The following is a 26,546-nucleotide window of genomic DNA, read 5'->3' on the forward strand; positions in this document are numbered from 1 at the left end:
TTCCCTCATCCCTCTCCCTCCACCAGGTGGGAACCTGCACAGGAAGCATGGGCTGGGGGGAGAGGGGCAGAGCGAGGGCTGTCTCCTCCCCCTGAGCTGTGCCGTGTTGAATTCTTGGATGGGGCCCACGGGCCTGATGCTCCCACACCCCAGATGGGCCTCGCCTGAAGACACAGGTGACAACCTCCCAGGAGCAGCCTCCACTGAGAATTTCATTGACACTCCTCTTTATCCCTGTGTGTTGGAATTCTCCGGGACCAGGAACGTTCCTCCAGAGAAAATGATGGGACCCAGAGAGTGTCCAGGGCCTCTGGGCTGTTTGGCGGTTGGGCAGCTGATGGGCCAGGTGTTGTGAGAAAAGCGGTCCCCAGGGTGGAGAGACGGCCAAGGAGAGGTGGGGTGTGGAGCGAGGACAAGCTTAGCTGGAGAGGCGAGCAGGGGCCAGATCCCCGCACACACACACACACCCGGGCTTGAGGACCAGAGCAAGGGGCAGGGCTTGGCCCTGAGAGCAGGGGAAGCCACCAACCGGGCCCCTGTGTGATCTGAGGCGGGGGCAAGATGCCGCCCCCGGGGCTGTTGGGGGCAGCTGGCTTTGGGCATCCGGCCGACAAGTCTGGCTTTGGTCGTGGAGCCCACCTGGCTGGTAGCGCCGGGTAGATCTGGGCAAACAGGAAATCTGCTGAAGCTCCTCCCCGACCCCTGACCCCGCCCCGAATGGATGGGCAGGTCGAGCTGGCCCTGGGGAAGGAGCTGGACTTTCTTTCTCAGGTAACCCTGGCTCTGAGCCTGAGCTCTGAGCTGTGTCTAGCTTCTGGCAGGCTGACCTCTGCCTGCCATCCCCCGCCTCTGCCTCCAGGCTCCTGGCCTGCGGTCGGTCCCAGGAGCCATGGACCCCAGAGGTGAGTGGGGAGGGCCAAGGGCTCCCGGAATGGAGCTGTGGGCCCCGCTCCAGGCATCTGACCGTCTGGCCCAGCTTTTCCAGCTGCACTAGAGCCAGAGGTCCAGAGCCAGCCTTGGCGAGGACAGCACGAGCAGAGAAGGTCTGGGGAGCTGCGCTTGCGTGTGTCGGGGGTGGTCTTGGGTAGGGACGCTGCCGGCCCCCAGGGAAGTCGGACGGATGGGACGTGGCCAGGGTGGAGGAGGGTGGAGGGCAGACCCTCGGTGGAGCTGTCCTGATTTGACGTGCCAAGCTCCTGCCCGGGTCTCCTGCAGGTAGGAGCACCTCCGCCTGCCCCCTCTCCCCGGCCCTCTCTTTCCTCTACTCGTCTGGGCCCCAGAGAAGAGAGCCGGCAGTCAGTGAAGGATTTCCTCCTGCTGTAAAGACTGCCTGGTCCAAGTCCCTCCCAGGAGCTTGGACACAGCCAGTGCCTGTGTGGGAGGTAGGAACCCAGGGCGCCTGGCGGGGGTTGGGGGGAGGTGGAGGTGTTGATGGAGAGAGAGGCAGGGAGGGAAGGAGGAAAGGGCCAAGGGGAGAAGAGCCTCCATAGGTCCAGGCTGGGTCCTGGATGTCATGAACCCAGCCCTGATCTGACCCAGCGTCACCTTGTGAGGCTGCGGGTCAAAAGGCAGAGGGGAGGAGACGAGAGAGGGAGGAAGAGGAAGGGGCAGAGCAGCGCTAGGATCCCCAGAGGGTGGTCTGTGCCTCCGAGGTTGAGGGATGGAGGCTTTGCCTGGCCCCCTGCCCCTCCTTGCTGCTGCCTGGCAACCACTCAGGTCTTACTTGTTAGAGCCCACCCACCCCCTTGACCAGCCCCCGGAGTCTCTCTTTACTTGACCAGTGGAGAAGGGTAGGGGAGTGACCCAGGGGGCTCTGGGCTTTCCAGACACCTAGGAAGGCTCCTGTGCCTCTGCTCACATCCCCCCAGCACCCCGAGCAGGAGGAGGTGGCCCTGGTGAGAAGCTGGGAGGGTCCCGGGAGGCCACAAACACCAACACGGGTTCCTCGCTCCTTCTGTTCCCTCCTGGCTCCAAGGACTGGCTTCTGTTCCACTCCTGGCCGGAGTGGAGGGCGCGTGCCAGCACCTGCGAGGAGGGATGGGACTTCTGCCGTCCTTCAGGGGGTCAGGGCTCAGCCCGGGCAGCACCCAGGCCCCCGCCTGCTAACAGGAGCCCCTGGGTGCGTGGAGGAGCGCACATCTCCCTGGAAGAGAAGACCAGAGGACACGGCCACCTCTTTTTGTGACATTTAACGCAAAAATTATCTTTCACTGTTGGGAAGCAGCCAGACTGACCTGGCTGGGGCTGGGCCTCTGGCAGGGCTCCCGGAAGAAATCATTTTCCCACACAGACTGGAATACACTGGGTATTCCTGGTTCACGTTTGTACTGGTTCCCTGAAACCATGTGTTCTCAGAGTCTACTCTTCATGACCAAAGCAGAGAGGCCCTTGTGAGGGTGGTGGGTGATAGGAAGGGCTACCAGTGCCCAGAGCCAGCCGGATCCCATGGCCTGAGGGCATGAGACACTGGGAGTTAAGTAGGCTGCCCAAAAGGACACCCAGGCTCCGGGTTTCCTGGTCCTGGGGAAGGTGGTGACCACGGCCCCGAGGACGGTCATGATTTGGTGGGGTCCACCAGGGGCGTGTGTTGGTTCTGATGCCAAGCGTCCGGCAGGAGACAAGGCTGGATGGCCCTCTGTTTAGAGTCCCAAGGGCACAACAGCCCTGGTCTGAAGGTCAGGGACCCGGTAGGGTGGCCAATTCATTCCAGTTTGCTAAGGCCTGTCCTGGTTTTAGCACTTTAGGCCCGTGTCCTAAACAGGGACTCTGTTGGTCCCATGCAAGCCAGGCAGGGGATCACCCTAGCCTGCATCTGAGCCCTGACATTACCATGAAATCTACATGACTTTGGGCAAAACCGTTCGTTCGGTGTAAAGTCCCTCCTGGCCTGAGCGCCTGTGGAGTAATGAGTGCTTTGTGGAATGATGACTCCTGTACTCTCCTTTGCAAAGCCCTCTGTTCCCCCCCACCCCCACCCCCGGGCACCAATCAGCTGTTTTCGAGCAAGAAGTTCAGGGTGGCGTAGGGACCACCTGAGGCCCTTTGACTATTTGAAATTAAAAATCACTGGCTTAAATTACTTACTTGGTTAGTGACTAATAATGCGTTCTCTGTTCATTTGACTTAATCTGTCAGCAGCAGCCCAGGGACACGTTTGGGTGTGGTTTGGCTTGTCAGGGCACACAGCCTTCAGGAGCCTGCCTTAGAGACACCCTTCCCCACCTGACCCCCAAACCCTCTCCCTCCCTGGCACTATTTTCGACATCCTGCCCGGGTGCCACCCAGACCACCCCTGGGGCCTGGCGGTCCAGTTTCCAGTCTCTCTGGATCCTCCGACATCAGGTGTTTTCCACCGTCTCTTGCAGCACCCTACCTCTCCCTCCTCTGTCTGGTCCAGCGCACCTCGCCGCTCCCTCCCTTCCTGGGTTCACTTCCCGGTCCAGAGCCACACACCCTGCATTTGTCTGGGAGCAGAGGAGAGCTCCTCGCACTTTGCAACAGAAACTGTGAACTTCAGGTTCACCTGGGCCAGCCCGCTCTGTTTCAGAGATGGGTGAGGAGTGGGGGGCTCAGAAAGTCAGCTGGAAAGTGCCAGAACCCAGACCAGTCCCCAGCCCTGAACTACGGAACAGCTGTGCTGCACAAGGTGTGGGCTGAGAAGATTCCATCCACATCTGTGCATTGAGCTTCTACTGTGTACCAGACACCGTCTAGAGCGGGGGCAAGAGAAGTGTCAGAACACACGTCCCCGGTGCCACTGGGCAAGGCGGACACCACGCAGGATGTTCGGGGAAACTTACAAGCAGAGAAATGGTCCAGCTAGCACATAATAGCCCAGCTCTCAGCACCCGGCAGGGTAGATCGGGGAAGGCGGGCTACGAACACCAGCCGTCCTGCATGCCGACATGCAGACAAAGGGGCTCCCCGAGGTCAGGAATCGGCTTTGCTGGACAGGGGCCGACTTCTGCCCACTCTTCCATCAGCTGGCTCAGGCCGCTGGACCCCATCAGGGGCAGGAGATGAGCGTCCAGGCCCAACCCATTTGTCCGCCCACTTTTTTTGTTTTAAGGATTATTGTGGTAAAATATGTAACAAGAAACTTACCATTTAAGCCTTTTTTTTTTTTTTTTTGGTCTGTAAGTCTGTTTCTGTTTCACATATACATTCATTTTTATTATTTTTTAGATTCTACGTATAAGTAGTATCATACAGTATTTGTCTTCCTCTGTCTGACTTATTTCACTTAGCATAATGACCTCCAAGTCCATCCATGTCATTGCAAATGGCAAAATTTCATTCTTTTCTATGGCTGAGTAGTATTCCACACCTTCTTCATCCATTCATCTGTTGATGGGCACAAGGGTTGCTTCCATATCTTGGCTATTGTGAATAGTGCTGCTGTGAACATTGGGGTGCATGTATCTTTTTGAATTAGTGTTTTCATTTTTTCCAGATACATACCCAGGAGTGGAATTGCTGGGTCATATGGTAGTTCTATTTTTAGTTTTTTGAGGAATCTCCATGTTATTTTCCACAGTGGCTGCACCAATTTACATTCCCACCAACAGTGTACAAGGGCTCCCTTTTCTCTACATCCTCTCCAAGATTTGTTATTTGTGGGGTTTTTTGTTTTGTTTTGTTTGGTTTGGTGATAGGCATTCTGACCGGTGTGAGGCGATACCTCATTGTAGTTTTGATTTGCATCTCTCTAATAATTAGTGAATAATTAGTGATGTTGAGCATCTTTTCATGTGCCTGTTAGCCATCTGTATGTCTTCTTTGGAAAAATGTCTATTTAGGTCTTCTGCCCATTTTTGATTGCATTTTTTTGTTGTTGTTTTGCTTTTTGTTTTTTTTCACACACACACACACACACACACACACACACACACACACTGTATTTTATTTTTACAAGAGATAAATAGACTGACACCAAGCATTGTACATGGATGACCACAACAAAAGCAACAATGATTGCAATTACCAAACATGAAACACACTCATACTATGTCATAATATTGACATTCAGTCCAGTAATCCTCCACTGTAGCAGTTCCTTTACTTTGCAGTGAAAATTGATTTGTATATTCTTTGCCTCTGAGTCCTTGTGGGATTTTTTTTTTAAATTCAAACAGAAAGTCTCAAAAATTATACTCTTCCTCATCAGTTCACTCAGTCCCATGTAATTAATTTTTAAAAAAACAAACAAACAAAACAACTAATACTAAACTTTCATTGGGTTATTTGTATGGAAATATGTTAATATAAATGTTTCAGACATTACATGAAATTTCTAAAAATCTTATATGTTCTGGTATAATGTTATAAGTCATAATCCTAGTTATTACTTTAAAATGTATATATCAGAAATAACTAATTTTCTTGTCAACTGCATTATTATGAACTTTCATCAAATCTTTAACCGTGGTCATTTTTAAGTCTTTTGTCATTTACAGACAGTTCTGGGTGTACTCTGATGCTTTTGCAAATATGTTCCTATAAAAGGGTTTCATCTTCAAGAAATTCATGGAAAAGACTCTGACAAGTACAGGTTTCTGGTAACTGATGGTACTGCTGAACTGAATGAATAAGCATTTTCAGAACTCTAATGAAAAACTGATGAACTCATAAAAATGCTAACAAAAGATCAAGATGAAAAAAAAATTAGTTACATTTAAGCCATTTTTAAGTGTACATTTCAGTGGCATTAAGTACACTGTGCAACCATCACCACCATCCATCTCCAGAACTCTGTCATCTCCCCAAATGGAAACCTGAACTCCCCTCCACCCCAGCTCCAGCCCCTGACTCCCCACCATCTACTTTCTGCCCCTGAGGATTTGACTCTTCTAGGTCCCTCAGACAAGCGGAATTCTACAGGATTTGTCCTTTTGTGACTGGCTTACTTCACCTGGCATAATGTCCTTGAAGTCCATCCGTGTTGTAGCTCAGGACAAGCCTTTTTAAGGCTGACTCCTTTATCTGTCTACCTATCTAGCTAGCTAGCTATTTATTTATTTATTTTTGGCTGCGTTAGTCTTTGTTGCTGCGTGCGGGCTTTTCTCTAGTTTTGGCAAGCAGGGGCTACTCTTTGCCGCAGTACATGGGCTTCTCATTGGGTGGCTTCTCTTGTTGCAGAGCACAGACTCTAGGCATGTGGGCTTCAGTAGTTGTGGCTCGAGTGCTCTAGAGTGCAGGCTCAGTACTTGTGGTGCACGGGCTTAGTTGCTCCGCAGCATGTGAGATCTTTCCAGACCAGGGCTCCAACCCATGTCCCCTGCATTGGCAGGCAGATTCTTAACCACTGTGCCACCAGGGAAGTCCAAGGCTGACTCCTATCCCATTGTGTGGCTGCCACACACTTTCTTTATCCATCATCCATAGATGGACATTGGGTTGCTTCCTCTTTTTGTCTCTTGTGAATAAATACTGCTGTGAACACGGGTGTCCAAATATCTCTTTGAGTCTCTGCTTTTACCTCTTTTGGTTATACACCCGTGAGCGGAATTGCTGGATCATATGGGAATTCTATGTTTAGTTTTTTGAAGAATTGCTGTACCTTTTTCCACACGACACGCACCACGGATACATTTTGAAGGTGGAGCTGACACGGTGTGATAGTGAATTGGATTCAGGGTGGGAGGGAAAGGAAGTATTAAAGATGCCTTGGAGACTTTTTTTTTTTTTTTTTTTGGCCATGCCGCACTGCTTGCGGGATCTTAGTTCCCCAGCCAGGGATCGAACCCAGGCCCCAGCAGTGAAAACACCAAGTCTTAACCACTGGACCACCAGGGAATTCCCAGCCTCAGAGCTTTTGATGCATGGTGATGCCCTGTCATGAGACAGGAGGAGTGGCCCCCTTGGTGGTGTGGTGATGGGGACCTACAGTCCTGTTTGGCCATGATAATGTTGATGTGCCTTCAGTGGGGGTGGCCATGAATGGTCCAGTTTCCTAGTTCACAGGTCCACAGAGAGGTGAAGGCTGCAGAAATGACTGGAGGGTCAGCAGTGTAAATATGATATTTAATGCTCTGGTACAAGGTAGGAACCCCTGGGCGGTGAGTGTGGGTACAGAAGGGAGCCCAGGACCGTGCCTGGAGTCTCCAACATTTGTGCTACAGGAAGAGAAAGAGCAAAGGCAGCTGGGCAGGTGTGGCCCGGGAGATAGACCAAAGAGAACAGAGCTCCACTGTGGCTGATGGGTTAATTCAGACAAGGAAGAGAGCACTGGATTAAGGCTGCTGAGATCCCTGGAGCCTTTGTCAAGGGAAGTTTCAGTGAGGCAGTCAGGGTGAAAGGCTGGCTAGTGAGGGTAAAGGACGGAGGAAGGGTTGGAAGGTTCGGGTATAGAGGACTTTCCTTTCCAAGATTTTCTCTAAAGGGAAGCTCGTGAGAACTGGGAGGAGAGCTGGAGGTGGAGATGTCACAAGAAAAATATGAGTGATGTAGAGATGTCACCCTCTGCTGCATCCCTGCTCTGATGACAGCTATTTCTTCCTGCTCACCTGCTCCTGCAGGCACCTTATTGCCAGGGCACAGCCAACACCCCATTGCTCACCCGATGGGTGAAAACTGGAGTCTTGTACAATCCTTAGCTGCACTGCTCTTCCTATTGTGAGATTGAATTTCATTACTGCGCGGGCTTTCTCTAGTTGCAGCGAGCGGGGGCTACTCTTCGTTGCTGTGCTCGAGCTTCTCATCATGGTGGCTTCTCTTGTTGCGGAGCACGGGCTCTAGCTGCGTGGGCTTCAGTAGTTGTGGCTCACGGGCTTAGCTGCTCCGCGGCATGTGGGATCTTCCTGGGCCAGGGCTCGAACCTGTGTCCCCTGCATCGGCAGGTGGATTCTTAACCACTGCACCACCAGGGAAGTCCAGGTTGAATGCTTTTTCACATCAGTTGTCATCTCATATACTTTGCCCTTAAAAAATTCAACAGTTGCTCTTATTTATTAAATCGTAGGAGGTATTATTAAGGGAATTAGGGCTTTTTGTGATATGAGTTGTAAGTACTTTTTCCCCCTGAATTTGTTTCTTTTGATTTTGTTTGTGGTTCTTTTTAACCATGCATAACACTTTCATCTTCATTGGGTCATATTTATTTGTCTCCATTTAGGGCTATTTTAAAAAAAAATCTTTTATCAAACTTAGAAAGGCTTTTCCCCTCTCCAAGATTTAAAAAGTAACATGTTATTCTGGTTTATTTTTATGTTTATTCAATGTTATTATTTTGAATAGGTAGTACATTTACATGGTTCAAAAATAAAAATTATACTTCGAGGTATATACTGAAGAGTGTCACTTCTACCTGGTCTCTGCCGGCACTGTTCCCAGCTCCCTGCCCTTTATAGATAACCGTTTTTATTCATTTCTTGTGCCATCTTTTAGGTATTTTTTTAAAATGTAAATGTAAGTGAATATGGTTATATGTCTTTTCACCCTTCTTTCTTACACAATAGGTAGAATATTATTTGTACTGTTCTGTACTTTGCTTGAAACATGACCCATATATTCCAACTGCATCCCCCTCACTTTTTTTTAACGGTTGCATAGGAACCCTTATTGGATGCACCGCAGTTAATCACCTCGCCCCCACTGATGAGCACTTGGGTTGTTTCCAGTCTTTTGCTCTTACATACAAAGCCTATCCGTCATTCTACATGTGTGTAGCTTTCTCTGCCGTGTATATTCTCAGAAGTGGGTTTGCTGGGTCAGATGCTAAGTGAGTCTGCCTCTGGGTAGATACTGGCTGATCTTCCTTTATGTGGGGTGCTACCCTTTTCTACTTCCTTCAGCAGTGTTTCTCACCCACCCCACCCCACACACACAATTATGGCACTGTAAGGAGAAAAATTAAATTGCATTTAAATTGTCCCTAAAGGGGCTTCCCTGGTGGCGCAGTGGTTAGGAATCCGCCTGCCAATGCAGGGGACACAGGTTCGAGCCCTGGCCTGGGAAGATCCCACATGCCGCGGAGCAACTAAGCCCGTGTGCCACGACTACTGAGCCTGCGCTCTAGAGCCCGCGAGCCACAACTACTGAGCCCACATGCCACAACTACTGAAGCCCGCGCGCCTAGAGCCCGTGCTCCGCAACAAGAGAAGCCACCGCGATGAGAAGCCCGTGCACCGCAACAAAGAGTAGCCCCCGCTCGCCGCAACTAGAGAAATTCCGCACACAGCAATAAAGACCCAACGCAGCCAAAAGTAAATAAATAAATTTATTTTAAAAAGGAAAGAAAGAAAGCTCTACACCAAGGTGTGAGCAGGTGCAGTCGTCTGCACAGTCCCGCCGAGAGAGCATCCAATCATGTTTGGTATTTTCGCCATCGATGGTGAGAAATGGTATCTCGCTGTGGCTTTTTTGTTTGTTTGTATTTAAAACGGCTTCAGGAATAACTGACATACAATAAACTACACATATTTAAAGTGTGCTGTTGGATAAATTTTAACATTTGTGTACATCCATGAAGCCATCACCACAATCAAGATAATGAACAGGGGCTTCCCTGGTGGCGCAGTGGTTGGGAATCCGCCTGCCAGTTCAGGGGACATGGGTTTGAGCCCTGGTCCGGGAGGATCCCGCATGCCGCGGAGCAACTAAGCCCGTGTGCCACAACTGCTGAGCCTGCGTGTCACAACTACTGAAGCCTGCATGCCTAGAGCCCGTGCTCCGCAACAAGAGAAGCCACTGCAATGAGAAGCCTGCACACCACAGAAGAGTAGCCCCCGCTCGCCGCAACGAGAGAAAGCCCGTGCACAGCAACGAAGACCCAACGCAGCCAAAAATAAATAAATAAATTAATTAAAAAAAAAAAAAAAGATAATGAACAAATCTGCCACCCCCAAAGTTTCCTCTTGCCCTTCGGCAACCTGCCCCACCTTCCCCACCCTTGCCATGCAAGGCAGCCACTTGTCTGCTTTTTGTCCCTCTAGACTAGTTTGCATTTTCTAGAATTTAATATAAAGGGAATTGTACACTAATGACTCCTTTTCATCTGGCCTCTTATTATTTTGCAACTCCTCCCTGCAGATCTGTGTATCCAGTTCATTCTTTCTGCTATTGTGTGGACACACCTCAATTTGTTTATCTATTAATCTGATGATTTGGGGTGTTTTGAATTCTTAGCTATGACAAATAAAGCTGCTGTACCAGTCCTGTCCCAGTCTTTGTACAGACATGATTTCATTTCTCTGGGTCATCTGGTAGGAAATGCCAAACTGTTTTGCAGAGTGGTTGCATAATTCTACGTTCCCGCCACAAGCATATGAGAGTTCCACTTGCTCCACGCCCTCACCATCGTTTGGTGTTAGTCATCTTTTTAATTCTAATAGATATATAATGGTATCTTACTGTGATTTTGTTTTATTTTATTTTTAAAATGAAGATTTCTTTAAAAATTTTTTTTTAATTTAAATTTTTATTTATTTATCTTTTAGCTGGCTGTGCCACACGGCTTGTGGGATCTTAGTTCCCCAACCGGGGACTGAATCCTCGCCCTTGGCAGTGAAAACATGGAGTCCTAACCAATGGACCGGCAGGGAATTTCCTCTTACTGTGATTTTAATGTACATTTTCCTAATGACTAATGAAGAACATTTTTCATGAACTGTTTTTCGCCATCTCTACAACTTCTTTAGGAAGTGAAGGGTGTTCAGATCATATATATATGTATATATATCATATATATATGTATATATATGATATATATGTGTGTATATATACATATGTTTGTTTTCATATAATTGGGTTTTAGATACAGCTCCTTTACCAGATATGTGATTTGGAAATTATTTTTTCCAGACCTGACTTGTCTTTTTATTCTCTTAACTGTGTCATTCACAGAGCAGAAGTTATTCATTTTGATCAAGTCCAGCTTTTGAATTTTTTCTTTTATGGATATGGCTTTTGGTTTTGTATCTAAGAAATCTTTGCCTAATCCAAGGCCATAAAAGTTGTATTCTGTTTCCTTCTAAATGTTTTATAGTTTTAGCTGCTATATTTTTGTCTATGACCCATTTCAGTTAATTTTTGTACATGGAACGAAGTTCATTATTTTGTGTACAGATTGCCAATTGTTCCAGCAGATTTGTTGAAAAGACTGCTTTCTCCACTGAATTGCCCTTGCACTTTGTCAGAAATGAATTGACCACCTGTGTGTATGTGTCTGTTCTGGACTCTATTCTGCTCCGTTGATTGGTTTATCTTAATGAAGTTCACCTGGTCTTGATTATGCTAACTTTCTAATAGGACAGAACTTAAAATTATGTAGTCCTTTGAAATTATTTATATTTTTCAAAGTTATTTCGACTGCTATAAGTCCTTTGCATTCCCGTATGGATTTTAGAATTCAGCTAGTCAATTTCTCCAAAAACCTTGCTGGGATTTTGATTGGAATTATTAATATATTGAATCTGTAAGTTAATTTGGGGAGGTTTGACATCTTAACAATATTAAGTCTCCTGATCTATGATCACGGTAGTACTCACCATTTTAAAAGACTTCCTTAGTGTCTCTCAGCAATGTTTTGTAGTTTTCCCCGCACATATTTTGCACATTTTTTGGTCAGAATTTTCTGACAAAGTATTTCATATTTTTTATACTATTGTGAATGGGTTGTTTTATTAATTTCCATTTCTGATTGTTGGTTGTTAGTATAGAAAATAACAATTGATTTTTGTATATTGACCTTGTATCCTGTGGTTTTGCTAAACTCACCAACTGACTTATTAGTTCTAGTAGCTTTTTTATAGATTCCATCAGATTTGCTACATAGATGAACATGTAGAATGGGGATAAAGACAGATCTGCTTCTTCCTCTCCAATCTGGATGCATTTCTTTTTCTTTCTTTTTCTTTAAAGCAGCTCTATAGGGGTAAAGTGGACATATAATAAACTGCACATTTATTTAAAGTGCAGAATTTAGTAACTTTTGATATGTATACACCTGCAAAACCATCGCTACAGTCACAAAAATTAATATAGCTATTATTACCCCCAAAGAGTCCTGTGCTCATTTGCAATCCCTCCCTGGCACGCTTACCTACCCACCTCCATCCCCAGGCAACCACTGTTCTGTTTTCTAGCACTATAGATTAATTTGCATTTTCTAGAATTATATAGAAATGGAATCCTCCATTAAATACTTGCTTTTATCTGGGTTATTTCCACCCAGCTTAATTTGTTTTAAACTATGACTATAAGCTTAATTGATGTAATTCTCTCTCAGACACACACGATGGGACAGAACAGACTCTCAAGTATGACAAAAACTTCTTTTGCACTTAAAAATCTTGTCCATTTATTAAATCAAACACAAATTGGACATATCAAATTCCCTTAAACATTTAAAATATAGGACACATAGAGTTTATACAAAAGGATACAATGTAACCAAATTCATTGTAAACTTGTATAAGCACATGTTTTTGTTTTGTTTTGTTTTGTTTTTTTAAATTTATTTATTTTATTTATTTATTTTTGGCTGCACTGGGTCTTCGTTGCTGTGCACGGGCTTTCTCTAGTTGCGGTGAGCGGGGGCCACTCTTCATTGTGGTGCACGGGCTTCTCATTGCGGTGGCTTCTCTTGTTGCAGAGCACGGGCTCTAGGTGCGCGGGCTTCAGTAGTTGTAGCACGTGGGCTCAGTAGTTGTGGCTCGCAGGCTCTAGAGCGCAGGCTCAGTAGTTGTGGCGCACGGGCTTAGTTGCTCCACGGCATGTGGGATCTTCCCGGACCAGGGTTTGAACCCGTGTTGCCTGCATTGGCAGGCGGATTCTTAACCACTGCGCCACCAGGGAAGTCCTGTTTTGTTTTGTTTTTAATTTTTATTTTTTTATTGACATATAGTTGATTTACAGTGTTGTGTTAGTTTCAGGTGTACAACAAAGTGATTCCGTTATACATATATATATTCTTTTTCAGATTCTTTTCCCTTATAGGTTATTATATAATATTGAGTATAGTTCTCTGTGCTATACAGTCAGTCCTTGTTGCTTATGTATTTTATATATAGTAGTGTGTATACGTTAATCCCAAACTCCTAATTTATCCCTCTCCCACCCCTTTCCCCTATGTCTGTTTGTGTGTCTATTTCTGTTCATTTGTATAATTTTTTTTTAAGATTCCACATATAAGTGATATCATGTGATATTTATCTTTTTCTGTTTGCCTCACTTCACTTAGTATGATAATCTCTAGGTCCATCCATGTTGGTGCAAATGGCATTATTTCATTCTTTTATGGCTGAGTGATATTCCATTGTATATAAGTACCACATCTTCCTTATCCATTCATCTGTCGATGGACATTTAGGTTGCTTCCGTGTCTTGCCTATTATAGATAGAAGCACATGTTTTTGGATACATCCCTGAGTTTATACATCCCTGGGTTTTCACATTTTCATACCCAGTCAGAGGAAACTGAGGTATATAACCTTACCAAATGAAATTCTTTGGTAAATGTTTCTGGGCTGCACCCAGATGTACATAGTTTTCTTAGTCCAACACTCGGGAGCCCCTCGTATTTGTGATCAACGAGATTCTGGCTGCTGGGACATCAGACTTGGGCCTCCGAGACCCAGTGGTGCAGTGGCTATGGGGTGGGGGGTTCTTTATCGAGGGTGGAGCTTGTTAAACCCACAGCCTTCAGCTAAGATTTTACTAACGCATGTGATACAGCTTCCTTCAAACGTGCATGTCCCCCGGAAGTGTAGCGTCCCTGCAGTGGTCTCCCAGGCCTTACTGTTTTTGCTGCGTGGAACTCTGGGGTGAGCTCCTACAGCATCAGGGCTTCGGGTGTTTATGGGGGTTGTAATCCCCTCGGCGAGCTTTGTCTCTCACGGTCCTTCCGTGCCTCGTCTCCCACCCTGCTGGTCCGTTCATGGCCACGGTCCATAGCACCCGCTCCTTTGGAGCGTACGAGTGGTCCTGGCCCCCTGGGGGCCTGCCAACAAGCAGGGGCACCCAGACAGGTGCCCAGGGGCTGCAGGGTGAGGCTCAATGGGATTATGCTTCCAGGAGAGGTTCAATCACCCACCTTCCCCGTGAGCGCACAAGAGGGAGAGGGCTTCCGGCTGGAGCCGACAGGAGGCTGTTCCTGGCCAGTGCCCAATTCTGGTCTCAACAAGGTGATTTGGGGACCAGGTAAGCTAGCCCCAAGTGACCTAGGCTTCCTCTCCACAGAATTCTGGGGAAAGAGCACCAAGTTCTGGCTTTGCCTCATCCTGCTCTTCGCTGTACTTCTGGGCTTCTATAGGTAAGGAGGATGGTAACAGCCCTGGGGCCCTATGGCAGGTGAGGATTTATGACTTACGTGACTTAACCTACTTATGACTTACTTACGTTAACTGAATGAGACCAGCTAGATTTTTCCCCCGTAACAGTGATCCCAGAGAAGCCGTGAATGACATTGTAATTCCCATCTTGCAGATACTCCTTGCCTCATGTCACAACACTTGACAGGGGCAGGGCTGAGATGCAGGTCCCCAGTCAGCACTTGGCTCTGCTCTGGGGTGATTAACAGGTGGTTTTGGTTTGTTTGTTTGTTTGTTTTCTTTTTTTGGCTTGCGGGATCTTAGTTCCCCGACCAGGGGTCGAACCCACATCCTAGGCAGTGAAAGCGGAGTCCTAACCACCGGACCGCCAGGGAATTCCCACCAGGTGTTAATATAACTGTAGGTGACAGGTTCACCTGGGGGTGAGTGTAAACATGACTGAGGTTTGGAGGGCTTCAAAAGGCAGCGATTTATAGCCTTTTAGAAATGTCAATTACGTCATCATATGGGATTCACATCATACTTTAAATACATTTGTTGGGAACAGATGACATGTTTTTACTGCATTTTATTCCTCGTTTATGTTTTAAAACAAACTTGGTAGCTGTAGACATTCCCTTAAAAGAATCTAGTCGATACTTTTTCAGTTCTTATTCCACAAGAGGGTGAAATTGCCCCTAGACTCAACTTTGCAATGGGTGCTGAATGTTTATATAATACTGCAGAGCGCAGACGCATACTTATTTAGTTGTTAGCTGTAGAGCTATACACATTTTCACTGATGACTTTTGCAAATAAATTTGTTAGAAAGAGCTTCCATTTATTGGGTGTTTATTCTGTGCTAGGCACAGCTCGGGGAGCGGGGTGAGCTGGAAAGGCCGCAGCTCCCGCTCTGCTCTGACTTAACTAGGGAGCTGCTGATCGCGTGAGCCTCAGCGCCCCTCTGGTCCCTCAGCGTTCGGCTTTTAGTGCTCTGTGTGGCAGGGCTGTTGTAAAACAGAAAGGAGGCATGGCTCTCGACTTTAGAGTGTACGCAGATCACTCAGAGAACCTGTTAAAAACAGAGATTTCTACAAACACACACACACACACGCACACCCCTCCCAGCTGCTCAGGGCTGGATTCAGGGAGTCTGGAATTGCATCTAAAAATAACTCCTTGGATGATTCTGAGGCAGGGGTCCCAGATCCACAGAGAGGAAGGCCGTGAACACTTATAAGCTATTAGGTATGTGGAGGTTGGGTTAAAATAGGGTGTCTGGTGGTGGGGCCAGCAGGGCACCGCCTGGGGGGGTCTGCCTGTGCACCCCATTCTCTCCTCCCACCCGAGTGAGATGTCCCACTGGCTCTGCTCTGCTTGGGCCCCACGTCTATTTTCCCAGGAGCCAGAGAACAAAAAAGTCAGAAAGCTGTGTTGAAGTCTCAGCCTCAAAACACAGCCCTTCTGCTCTCCTCTGCCACGTGAGGACTCAGCTCCGCACTCCTTTTTGTCCCCCAGCAATGTTTTCAGCCTGATCTCCACTTGGCAGAGAGAAGAGTCTCAAAGGTAATGCACGGGTCTTTGGAGTCAAGGTGGTTCCTTCTAGAAAGACCTAGAACAGAAATAAAAATACGAGGATGTATTGAATTGGAGGTCGTTATAACCAAAGAGGCACTCAGTTCCCAGCTGATTCCAAGTTCCTCTCTCTACCACGTTTTCTCAAACCCTAAAAAAGAACAGAGGTGGAATCCTCATTGCTGTTGGAAAGGACACGTTTACAGGCTGAGGACTGGGGACGAATAGTGACCGGTGTTGATTCCCTGTGGCCCACCCGTGATGGGGTGCCCCCAGACCCCATTAGCACCCAGATAGGTAAAGTCTCATTTTCCACCCAGAGCTAATTCCTCTGGGTCATCAATCTCCGGCTGACTGAGAACAGATAAGGTGAGAGCTCCTAACCAGTGCCGGTCATGAGCCCGCAGGGCAGGACCTCAGAACCAAGTCCGGTCCAGCTCCCTCCTCTGTTCAGCACTTGGGGGCCCAGCAAATGCTTGCTGGACAGAAGGGGGGGATGAGCTGACGGGACTTTACTCCCTCAGCAGCCCTGAGGTCCACCACCTGCAGGGCCAACAGGAGAGTCTGCCATTTAGGTAATGACTTTCACCTCCTTTCATCCACAAAAGTTGCCATTCCTGAGCCTCGCCCAGAAGCGAACATTTGCTTGGTTTTCAGGCGCCACGAAGCTTCTTCGGTGGTGTGGATCAGGATTGGTGCGGGAAGGCAGGGCTGGGGGAGAGGTAGAGGCTGGGGAGGGGGCGGGGCTGGGGAGAGGTAGCGGCTGGGGAGGGGGCGGGGCTGGGGAGAGGGCGGGGCTGGCAAGGAGGGCAGGGCTGGTGGAAGTGGATTCGAACCTAGCCTTTGCCTGGTTAGCCCCCTCTCCTCTTAAGGGGGCACTTTCTTAGCAAGATGCTACTTTTGAAGGAATGGCTGAGAACCTTTCCTCTCTGCAGCCAGGATACACACAGCGTGGTTCTGCAGCGGATGCAGCTGGAGAAAAAGGAGTCCAGGTAGGGCAGGAGCTGGGCTCCCAGGGGTGAGGGGGGCATTGCCAGAGCTTCCTTTGGGATTCCAGGGCCAACCTGGGCAGCCATGGCTCCTGCTCCTTCCCCCCAGAGCGGGGCTCTCCCCAGGCCAGTTTGTCACCATTGGGCGTGGAATCCCTTTGGGCAGAGCTGAGTGGCACCAAACTCCCAGACAGGGTCAGCGTGTCCAAGTTTTCTTTGCCCTGCTTCTCGCCCCTGGTCCTCTCACCTGGCCACACGGCCCAAGCTTTGCAGCCATGGGGAGCTTTCCTTAGTAGGGGCTGTGGCGTGATGGCCCTCGGGGGGTCCTGGCCGGTCTGGCACGGCAGTTCTTCTCCCAGCACCCTGTCCCCAGCTCTAAGCACTCTGTTTTCCTCCCTCAGTGAACGTGACTGTCACCTGGACACCTGCAGGATACCTGAAGTACCCAGGTATCGGAGATCTCATCTTTGGGCTGTTTCTGTGCCTAGTTCCAAGCAAGTCACCACGTGTCTCCCTCCTCCGTACTCCTCCCTCACCCCCCCACCCCCGCACCTCACAGAGTCTGATTTGTGAGATTTGTCACGGGGGAAGAAGCAAGGGAAGTGGGGAAGGAGGGTAATAAGGGGCAAAAAAGAACGGGAGCAGGCGTTAGATGATGGGAGTCACAGGTGAGTTCCACATGCCCTCGGGTCTCATGGCTGCCCCAGCCCAGCTGTCTTACATGGGGTAGACTTAGCCACAGTTTCTCAGCCCTCAGCTCTGTTGAAAACTGACAGTGTGGCAGGGAGGGCATGGAGGGCAAACGAGGCAGCACGGAAGGAGTGGGGCGGGGGGTGAGGAGGCTCCAGGCGGGACACACGGGGTGGACGGCGTGGATGGGGTGGGTGCGGGCCAGCCCTGGGCTTCCCACCCCTGAACAAAGCAGGACACGAAGACCTTAGTCGTGATGAGTTAGACCCCAGGAAGGACTTACAGTGCCCAAGGAGAGAAGAAAGAGACATGGGTGGGTCTCTAACCTCAGCAGTATCATAGAACAGTTAGGGAAGATCCTCCTTTCCTTTCCTCATATCTCAGCCCCATCAGTTTATCCCTGGGGAAGTGCGTGGCTTCCCCAGGGCCGGGTGGACGCAGCTGGATGAAGGAAGGAAGGAAGGGAGGAAGGAAGTCCCTGTGGCTGAATGCCACCTCCTGGCAGGGCTGGCACACTGAACCGGCAGGAGGCCCCTCGCAGCCGTGGGCATCTATGATGCCTTTTCTCACATGCGCGTCTTGCCCGCAGGTTGGTTTACCCCAAGGCCCAGCTCCTCAAGCCCACGTGAGTAGACGAGTTCCTGCCATGGCTGCAGCCAGTGGGTTCCCTGCCACCACGTACCTCATGTTTCCTCTTCACTTGCTCCTCTCCCTGGTTCAGTCTTTCTTTCGCCTTTTTCCTTTTCTTTCTTTCTTTCCATGCTATAGGAGGCTGGGTTCGTTTTTAATGGGTTTGGTACAAGTTGAAGGAGCGATGGAAGAGGCCTCTAATTCTTGGTCATTAGGAGCTGTGTGGAGGTCCATACCAGGCACAGAACCTTCTCTTGTTTCTTCTTGGGGAAGGATGGCAGGGGTCTGGGCTGGGTTATCCCTGAGGTCTTTCCATGGGTGTAAATATCTGAGGAACGATGGTTCCAAACTCACCTCCACACGCAAGCGCCTGTCTCCAAATCCAAGTCTCCTTAGCCTGTGCCTGTACCTCCTGCTTCCACTGCCAGAGAGAGTGCTGGCAGCCCTTTTCTGAGGCACTAGACCCCAGAGCTTCGGGGCAGGAAGTCTCCCAGAGACCACTTTGATCAGCCCTCATTTTATGAGCAGGGAAACTGAGGCTCAGAGAAGTGAAGGAAGTTGCCTGAGGCCCTACGGCTGGTGAGGGGCAGGTCGGGATGCAAGCTGGGTGGTTTCTGTCATGTCATGCCACATCCCTGCCAGGAGAGCTGAAAATGCTCGCTGTCATTGCTGAAACCCATGCCCACCCCTCCTTGAGTTTCTAGAGCTGCCAGCCACGTGTGGCCATGAACACTAGAAGCAGGACTGCTCTAGAATGAGATGTGCTGTAGGTGTGAAGTGCACAGTGGACTTCAAACACTTAGTACTCGAAAAATGTACTAGGAGTTTGGGATTAACATGTATACACTACTATATATAAAATAGGTAAACAACAAGGACCCGGTGTATAGCACAGGGAACTATACTCAATATCTTGTAATAACCTATATGGGAAAAGAACCTGAAAAAGAATACATACATGTGTAACTGAATCACTTTGCTGTACACTTGAAACTAACACAACATTGTAAATTAACTATACTTCAATAAAAATATCAGTTACTTATTGAAATGATAATATTTTGGATATATTGGGTTAAAAAAAGTATTGATATATCAAATTACCTGTAATTTTACCTGGTTCCTTTTACTTTTCTGTGGCTCCTAGACCATTTCTAGTTACGTATGTTTCTGTGGGCCAGCACGGATCTGGAGGGACAAGTTGGCATGAGCTTTTTTGGTGGATCCTGGTGGTGTGATGAACGAGTGAATGAACACTCGTGAAATAAGAGTAGGGGGAGAGGTGAGAGGCGTCTGTGCCGCTGGAAGGTGGAGAAGGGGCACAGAACACAGGGCCCCTGAGAGAGGCGGGGCCTTGAAACTCAGCTTTGTCCCTGAAAGAGAACTCGCGATGTCTCTACTCACAGCAAGCGTGTGGGTTTTCCCCACCAAGTGATTCTGACACTCCCCGCAGTTAGCACAGACCCCCACAGGGGGAGGGCTCAGCCCCAGGGCCCCTACTTCACACACCTGTCACAAGGCCAGGTTGTCACCCGTGCTTCCGACCGACGGGCTGTAAATCATTTCTCACCACCCGCTCCTTGGGTTTGATGATTTGCTGGAATGCTCCCAGAACTCAAGAAAACAGTTTACTTAACTAGATTCTTGGCTTGTTGTAAAGGATGCAGGTCAGGGACAGTCAGATGAAGAGGTAAATAGGGCCAGGAGTGGGGGAGGGGGCGAGGCTTCCACGCCCTCCCCAGGAACATCTCCCTCCCAGCACCTCTATGTTCTCACCAACCCGGAAGCCCTCCGAACCCCACAGTTTAGGGACTTTTATGGAGGCTTCATCACGCTGGCATGATGGAGTATTAACTCAATCTCCAGCCCCTCTCCCTTCCCTGGAGGATGGGATACGAGGCTGAAAGTTCCAAGTTTCTAATCCTGGCTTGGTCTTTCTGGTGACCAGCCCCCATCCTGAACTACCCACGAGCCCACTCAGAGTCACCTCATTAGAATAAAAGACACCTCCTACGACCCCGGAAATCCCAAGGGTCTTAGAAGCGCTGTGTCAGGTAAGGGGAGGGGAGAGAGTGGCAAATATATATTTCTTATTATGGCCAAGTACCCACGTGCTGGGAGAGGGCTTAGTGCTTGCCCTCACTGAGACTCTTCTCCTCCTGGAAACAGGGTTGGGAGGCCTCATAGAAGGAACGTCCTATGGGATCCAGCACGTGGCTGGTACTCAGGAGATACTCTAAGTTAGGGCAGTGAAGGGATGGGAGTGTTGAGTCTCGGTGCTGAGCTTATGGTGCCAAGAGCCCTGGGTTGGGAGTCTGGAGTCCTGTCTGCTCCCAGCTCTGTGGCTCACAGACTGTGCAACTTTGGACAAATCCTTCTCCGTGGCCCACATCCCCATGCCCTGCTCTCACACACTGTGACTCATCTCCCCAGGAGAGTGGACGTGCTGGTCATGACTCCCTGGTTTGCACCCATCATCTGGGATGGGACCTTTGACTCTGCCATCTTGGATGCACAGTTCAGAAACATCACCGTTGGGCTGACCGTGTTTGCCATCAAAAAGTAAGTGAAGGATGTTCACCCAGGGTAAACCAGGAATCTGGCCCGAGCTGCAGGGGGAGGGGGGCACTCCTCTCTAGGTGTCTCTCTTTTCCAGGATGAGGTACTCATCTCACAGGGTGGGTGGGGGTGTGGAGGCACGTGTGGCTTTGGGTGTAGGTGAACTTGGTGGGATCTTCAGGGCATCACTGGGCAGACTGCTGCTCAAAATAGCAGCCCCACACCTGAGAGTCATCTGTTCCCGAGGTCACTGTGTCAACCTTTCAGAGATGGGCAGCTGACATTCACCACTTCCACGTACCAGCCGTTGTGCCAGGGGCTTAACCGCACCACAGCTTATACAAGTGTGCTCCATTACCCCAATCTATTACCCAGGGAGGCCGACTGTTTGCAAATATTTTCTCCCATCCTGTAGGTTGCCTTCTCATTCTGTTGATTATTTTTTTTTGCTGTGCAGAAGCTTTTCAGTTTGCTGTAGTCTCACTTGTTTATTTTTTGTTGCTTGTGCTTTGGTGGCATATCCAATAAATCATTGCAAAGATCAATGTGCAGGAGCTTTCCCCCTGTTTTCTACTAGGAATTTTATGGTTTCAGGTCTTACATGTAAGTCTTCAATCCATTTCAAGTTAATTTTTCTGAGTAGTGTAAGATAGGGGTCTATTGTCATTCTTTTGCACGTGAATATTCTATTTTCCCAGCACCGTTTATTGAAAAGACTGCCTTTTCTCCATTGAGTATTCTTAGCTCCCTTGTCAAATATTACTTGACTGTATATGCACGAATTTACTCCTGGGCTCTCAGTTCTGTTCCATTGGTCTATGTGTCTATTTTTTTTGCCAGTACCATTACTGTTTTGATTAACTGTGGTGTTGTAATATAATCTGGATGTGTGATGCCTCCATCTTTGTTCTTTTTTTTCAGAATTACTTTGGCTATTCAGGGTCTCTTGTGTCCAAATGTATTTTAGGATTTTTTTTTCTTTCTTTCTATTTCTGTTAAAAATACCATTGAAATCTTGATAGGGATTGCATTGAATCTATAGATGACTTTGGGTAGTATGGACCTTTTAGCAATATTAAATCTTCCAATCCACGAACACAGGATATCTTTCCATTCATTTGTGTCTTCTTCAGTTCCTTTCATCAGTGCCTTATAGTTTTCAGTATATGGATCTTTCACCTCTTTGGTTAGGTTAATTCCTAAGTATTTTATTGTTTTTCATGCAATTGTAAGTGGGATTATTTTCTTAACTTTTTTTTTTGGATAGTTTGTTGTTAGTGTATAGAAATGCTATTGATTTTTTTTCATGAAGATTTTTTATTAATTCTTGTAGTCATTGCTTTTTTAAAAAAAATTAATTAATTTATTTTTGGCTGCGTTGGGTCTTCATTGCTGCGCACCGGCTTTCTCTAGTTGCGGTTAGCAGGGGCTACTCTTTGTTGTGGTGCACGGGCTTCTCATTGCGGTATCTTTTCTTGTTGCGGATCACGGGCTCTAGGCGCACCGGCTTCAGTGGTTGCAGCACGTGGGCTCAGTAGTTGTGGCATGTGGTCTCTAGAGCGCAGGCTCAGTGGTTGTGGCACACGGGCTTAGTTGCTCCATGGCATGTGGGATCTTCCCAGACCAGGGATCAAACCCATGTCCCCTGCATTGGCAGGCGGATTCTTAACCACTGCACCACCAGAGAAGTCCCAGCTATTGATTTTTGTATGTTGATTCTGTGTCCTGCAACTTTACTGAATCTGTTGATTAGATATAAGTTTTATGGTGTAGTCTTTAGGATTTTCTATATATAAAATCATGTCATCTACAAACAGACAATTTTACTTCTTCCTTTCAGATGCCTTTTACTTCTTTTTCTTGCCTGATTACTCTGGCTAGGACTTTCAGTACTATGTTGAACAAGAGTCATAAAAGTAGGCACCCTTGGGAATTCCCTGGCAGCCCAGTGGTTAGGACTTGGCCCTTTCACTGCCAGGGCATGGGTTCAATCCCTGGTCGGGGAACTAAGATCCTGCAAGCTGTGCAGTGCAACCAAAAAAAAAAAAAAAAAAAAAAAAAGTGGGCACCCTTGTCTTTTTCCCAGTCTTAGAGGAAAAGCTTTCAACCCTTAACTGTTGAGTATGATATTAGTTGTGGGCTTGTTATACATGGCTTTAATATGTTGAAGTACATTCTTTCTATACCCAATTTGTTGAGAGTTTTTTTTTTATCATGAATGGATGTTGAATTTTGTCAAATGTTTTTTCTGCATCTATTGAGATGATTTTATGATTTTTATCCTTCATTCTGTGAATGTGCGGTATCACATTTATTGATTTGTGTATATTGAGCCATCCTTGCATCCCAAGGATAATCCCACTTGATCATGGTGTGTCATCCTTTTAATGTGCTTTCGAATTTGGTTTGCTTGTATTTTGTTGAGAATTTTTTTTTTTTTTTATAAATTTATTTATTTATTTATTTATTTATTTTTGGTTGTGTTGGGTCTTCGTTTCTGTGCGAGGGCTTTCTCTAGTTGCGGTGAGCGGGGGCCACTCTTCATCGCGGTGCGCGGGCCTCTCACTATCGCGGCCTCTCTTGTTGCGGGGCACAGGCTCCAGACGCGCAGGCTCAGTAGTTGTGGCTCACGGGCCCAGTTGCTCCATGGCATGTGGGATCTTCCCAGACCAGGGCTCGAACCCGTGTCCCCTGCATTGGCAGGCGGATTCTCAACCACTGCACCACCAGGGAAGCCCTGTTGAGAATTTTTGCATCTGAATTCACCAAAGATATTGGCCTGTAGTTTTCTTTTCTTGTAGTGTCCTTATTTGGCTTTAATATCAGGATAATGCTGGCCTAGTAAAATGAGTTTGGGAGTGATCCCTTTTCTTCAGTTTTTTGAAAGACTTTGAGAAATATTGGCATTAATTCTTCTTTAAACATTTGGTAAAATTCACCAGTGAAACCATCTGGTCCTGGGCTTTTCTTTTATGGGAGATTTCTGAGTCAATCTCCTTACTCATTTTTGGTCTGTTCAGATTTTCTGTTTCTTCATGATTCAATCTGGGTAGGTTATGTGTTTCTAGGCACTTATCCACTTCTTCTAGGTTGTCCAATTTGTTGATGTATGGTAGTTCATAGCAGTTTCTTATAATCCTTTGTATTTCTGTGCTATCAGTTGTAATGTTTCCTCTTTCATTTATAATTTTATGTATTTACATCCTCTCTCTTTTTTCTTGGTTAGTCTAGCTAAAAGTTTGTCTATTTTGTTTATCTTTTCAAAGAACCAATCCTTACTTTCTTTTTTATTGTTTTCCTGTTCTTGATTTCATTTATTTCTGATCTAATGTTTATTTTATTTTTTCCTTTTTTTGAATTTTATTTTATTTATTTTTTATACAGCAGGTTCTTATTAGTTCTCTATTTTATACATATTAGTGTATATATGTCAGTCCCAATCTCCCAGTTCATCCCACCCCCACCCCCTGCCCCGCTTTCCCCCCTTGGTGTCCATACGTTTGTTCTCTACATCTGTGTCTCTATTTCTGCCTTGCAAACTGGTTCATCTGTACCATTTTTCTAGATTCCACATATATGCATCAATATACGATATTTGTTTTTCTCTTTCTGACTTACTTCACTCTGTATGATGGTCTCTAGGTCCATCCACGTCTCTACAAATGACCCAATTTTGTTCCCTTTTATGGCTGAGTAATATTCCATTGTATATACATACCACATCTTCTTTATCCATTCGTCTGTCGATGGGCATTTAGGTTGCTTCCATGACCTGGCTATTGTAAATAGTGCTGCAATGAACACTGGGGTGCATGTGTCTTTTTGAATTATGGTTTTCTCTGGGTATATGTCCAGTAGTGGGATTGCTGGGTCATATAGTAATTCTATTTTTAGTTTTTTAAGGACCCTCCACACTGTTCTCCAAAGTGGCTGTATCAATTTACATTCCCTCTAACGTTTATTATTTCTTTCCTTCTGCTAACTTTAGACTTAATTTGTTCTTCTGTTTCTTTTTCCTTGAGGTTTAAAGTTAGGTTGTTTATTTGAGATGTTGCCCTTTTTTTAAAAAAAATGCATTTTTCACTATAAACTTCTCTCTTAGAACTGTTTTTTGCTGCATCACATAAGTTTTGGTATGTTGTGATTTTATTTTCTCAAGATATTTTTTCATTTCTCTTTTGATTTCTTCTTTGATCCATTGGTTGTTCAGGAGCATGTAGTTTAATTTTCATGTATTTGTGAAATTTCCAGCTTTCCTCTGTTACTGATTTCTAGTTTCATACTATGTGGTCAGAAAAGATGCTTGGTATGATTTCAAGATTTTAAGTTTGCTAAGACTTTTTTTTGTGGCCTAACATATGATCCATCCTAGAAAATGTTCCATATGCACTTGAGAAGAATGTGTATTCTGCTGTAGTTGGATGGAATATTCTGTATATGTATGTTAGGTACATTTGGATCTATAGTGTTGTTCAGATCTGCTGTTTCCTTAAGAGCCTCTGTCTGGATGATCTATCCAGTTTTGAAAGTGAGATATTAAAGTCCCCAACTAATATTGTATTGCTGCTTATTTCTCTTTCTAGTTCTGTTAGTATGTGCTCTATATGTTTAGGTGCTCCAATGTTAGGTGCATAAGTGCTTACAATTGTTATATCTTCTTGATGGATTGACCCTTTTATCATTATATAATGACATTGTTTGTCTCTTTTGATCATTTTTTAGCTTAAAGTCTATTTTTCTGATACAAGTATAGCTACCCCTGCTCTCTTTTGGTTACCATGTGTTTGAAATATCTTCTTTCCATCCCTTCACTATCGATCTATGTGTGTCTTTAAAGCTAAAATGAGTCTCTGTCTTATAGGCAGCATATTGTTGGATCTTGTTTTTTTATTTTTAAGTTTTAAATTCATTCAGCCATTCTATGTCTTTTGACTGGAAAATTTAATCCTTTTCTGTTTAAAATAGTTTAAAGCAATTATTGATAGGTAAGGACTTACTTTTGCCATTTTGTTCATTGTTTTCTAACTGTTTTGTTCCTTACCTTTTATCTTGCTCTCTTCTTTTGTGACTCAATGAATTTTTGTGGTGGTGACTTTGACTCTTTTATCATATATTTTATGTATCTACTACAGGTTTTTCTTTTGTCATTATTATGAGACTTACATAAAATATATTTATAACAACTTATTTTAAGCTGATAATGATTTAACTTTGATAGCATACGTAAATTTTATATTTTTACTTCTCCCTTCTCACATTTTAGGTTATTGATGTTACAGTTTACATATTTTATATTGTGTATATATTAAAATACATTGTAGTTATGTTTTTAAAATACGTTTGTTTTTCAACTTTTCAACTAGAATTATAAGTGAATTACACACCAGAATCTGACTTTATATATTTACTATTATCAGTGAATTTTACACATATATGAATATGTTTTTATGATATCAACTAACATCCTTTTCTTTCTTGCTTGAAGATTGGAATGCCCTTTACCATTTCTTTTAAGGCAGGTCTAGTGGTGATAAACTCCCTCAGTTTTTGTTTGTTTGGGAAGGTATTTCTCTCTCCTTCATTCCTGAAGGAGAGTTTTGCTGGGTGTAGTATTCTTGGTTGACAGCCTTTTCTTTCAATTTTTTGAATATATCATCCCACTCTCTCCTGGCCTGCAAAGTTTCTTTTAAGAAATCTACCTATAGTCTTATGGGGGTTCCCTGGTATGTGATGACTCACGTTTCTCTTGCTGCTTTCAAAATCTTCTCTTCATCTGTGACTTTTTACAATTTAATCATAGTGTGTCCCAGTGTAGTCCTTTTCAGGTTCAACCTTTTTGGCGTCCTTTGGGGCT

General features: G+C 46.2%; 1 protein-coding gene across 2 annotated transcripts in view; it reads left to right on the plus strand.

The window, feature by feature from the left end:
• Positions 1 to 805: 805 nt before the first annotated feature.
• The window catches only part of ABO (ABO, alpha 1-3-N-acetylgalactosaminyltransferase and alpha 1-3-galactosyltransferase), a 31,496-nt gene continuing 5,755 nt past the window's right edge, over positions 806 to 26,546 (plus strand). Inside the window, exons 1-7 of one of the 2 annotated variants that reach the window (XM_007194398.2) lie at positions 806 to 902; positions 14,179 to 14,251; positions 15,768 to 15,815; positions 16,760 to 16,816; positions 17,215 to 17,262; positions 18,093 to 18,128; positions 20,567 to 20,695. In XM_007194398.2, the coding sequence (XP_007194460.2) occupies positions 890 to 902; positions 14,179 to 14,251; positions 15,768 to 15,815; positions 16,760 to 16,816; positions 17,215 to 17,262; positions 18,093 to 18,128; positions 20,567 to 20,695 (404 nt within the window). In that variant the 5' untranslated portion in view covers positions 806 to 889. The remainder of the gene's footprint in view (positions 903 to 14,178; positions 14,252 to 15,767; positions 15,816 to 16,759; positions 16,817 to 17,214; positions 17,263 to 18,092; positions 18,129 to 20,566; positions 20,696 to 26,546) is intronic. The other variant, XM_007194399.2, reaches the window with a different exon arrangement.

This window comes from Balaenoptera acutorostrata, chromosome 6 (assembly GCF_949987535.1).
Source record: "Balaenoptera acutorostrata chromosome 6, mBalAcu1.1, whole genome shotgun sequence".
NCBI lineage: Eukaryota > Metazoa > Chordata > Mammalia > Artiodactyla > Balaenopteridae > Balaenoptera > Balaenoptera acutorostrata.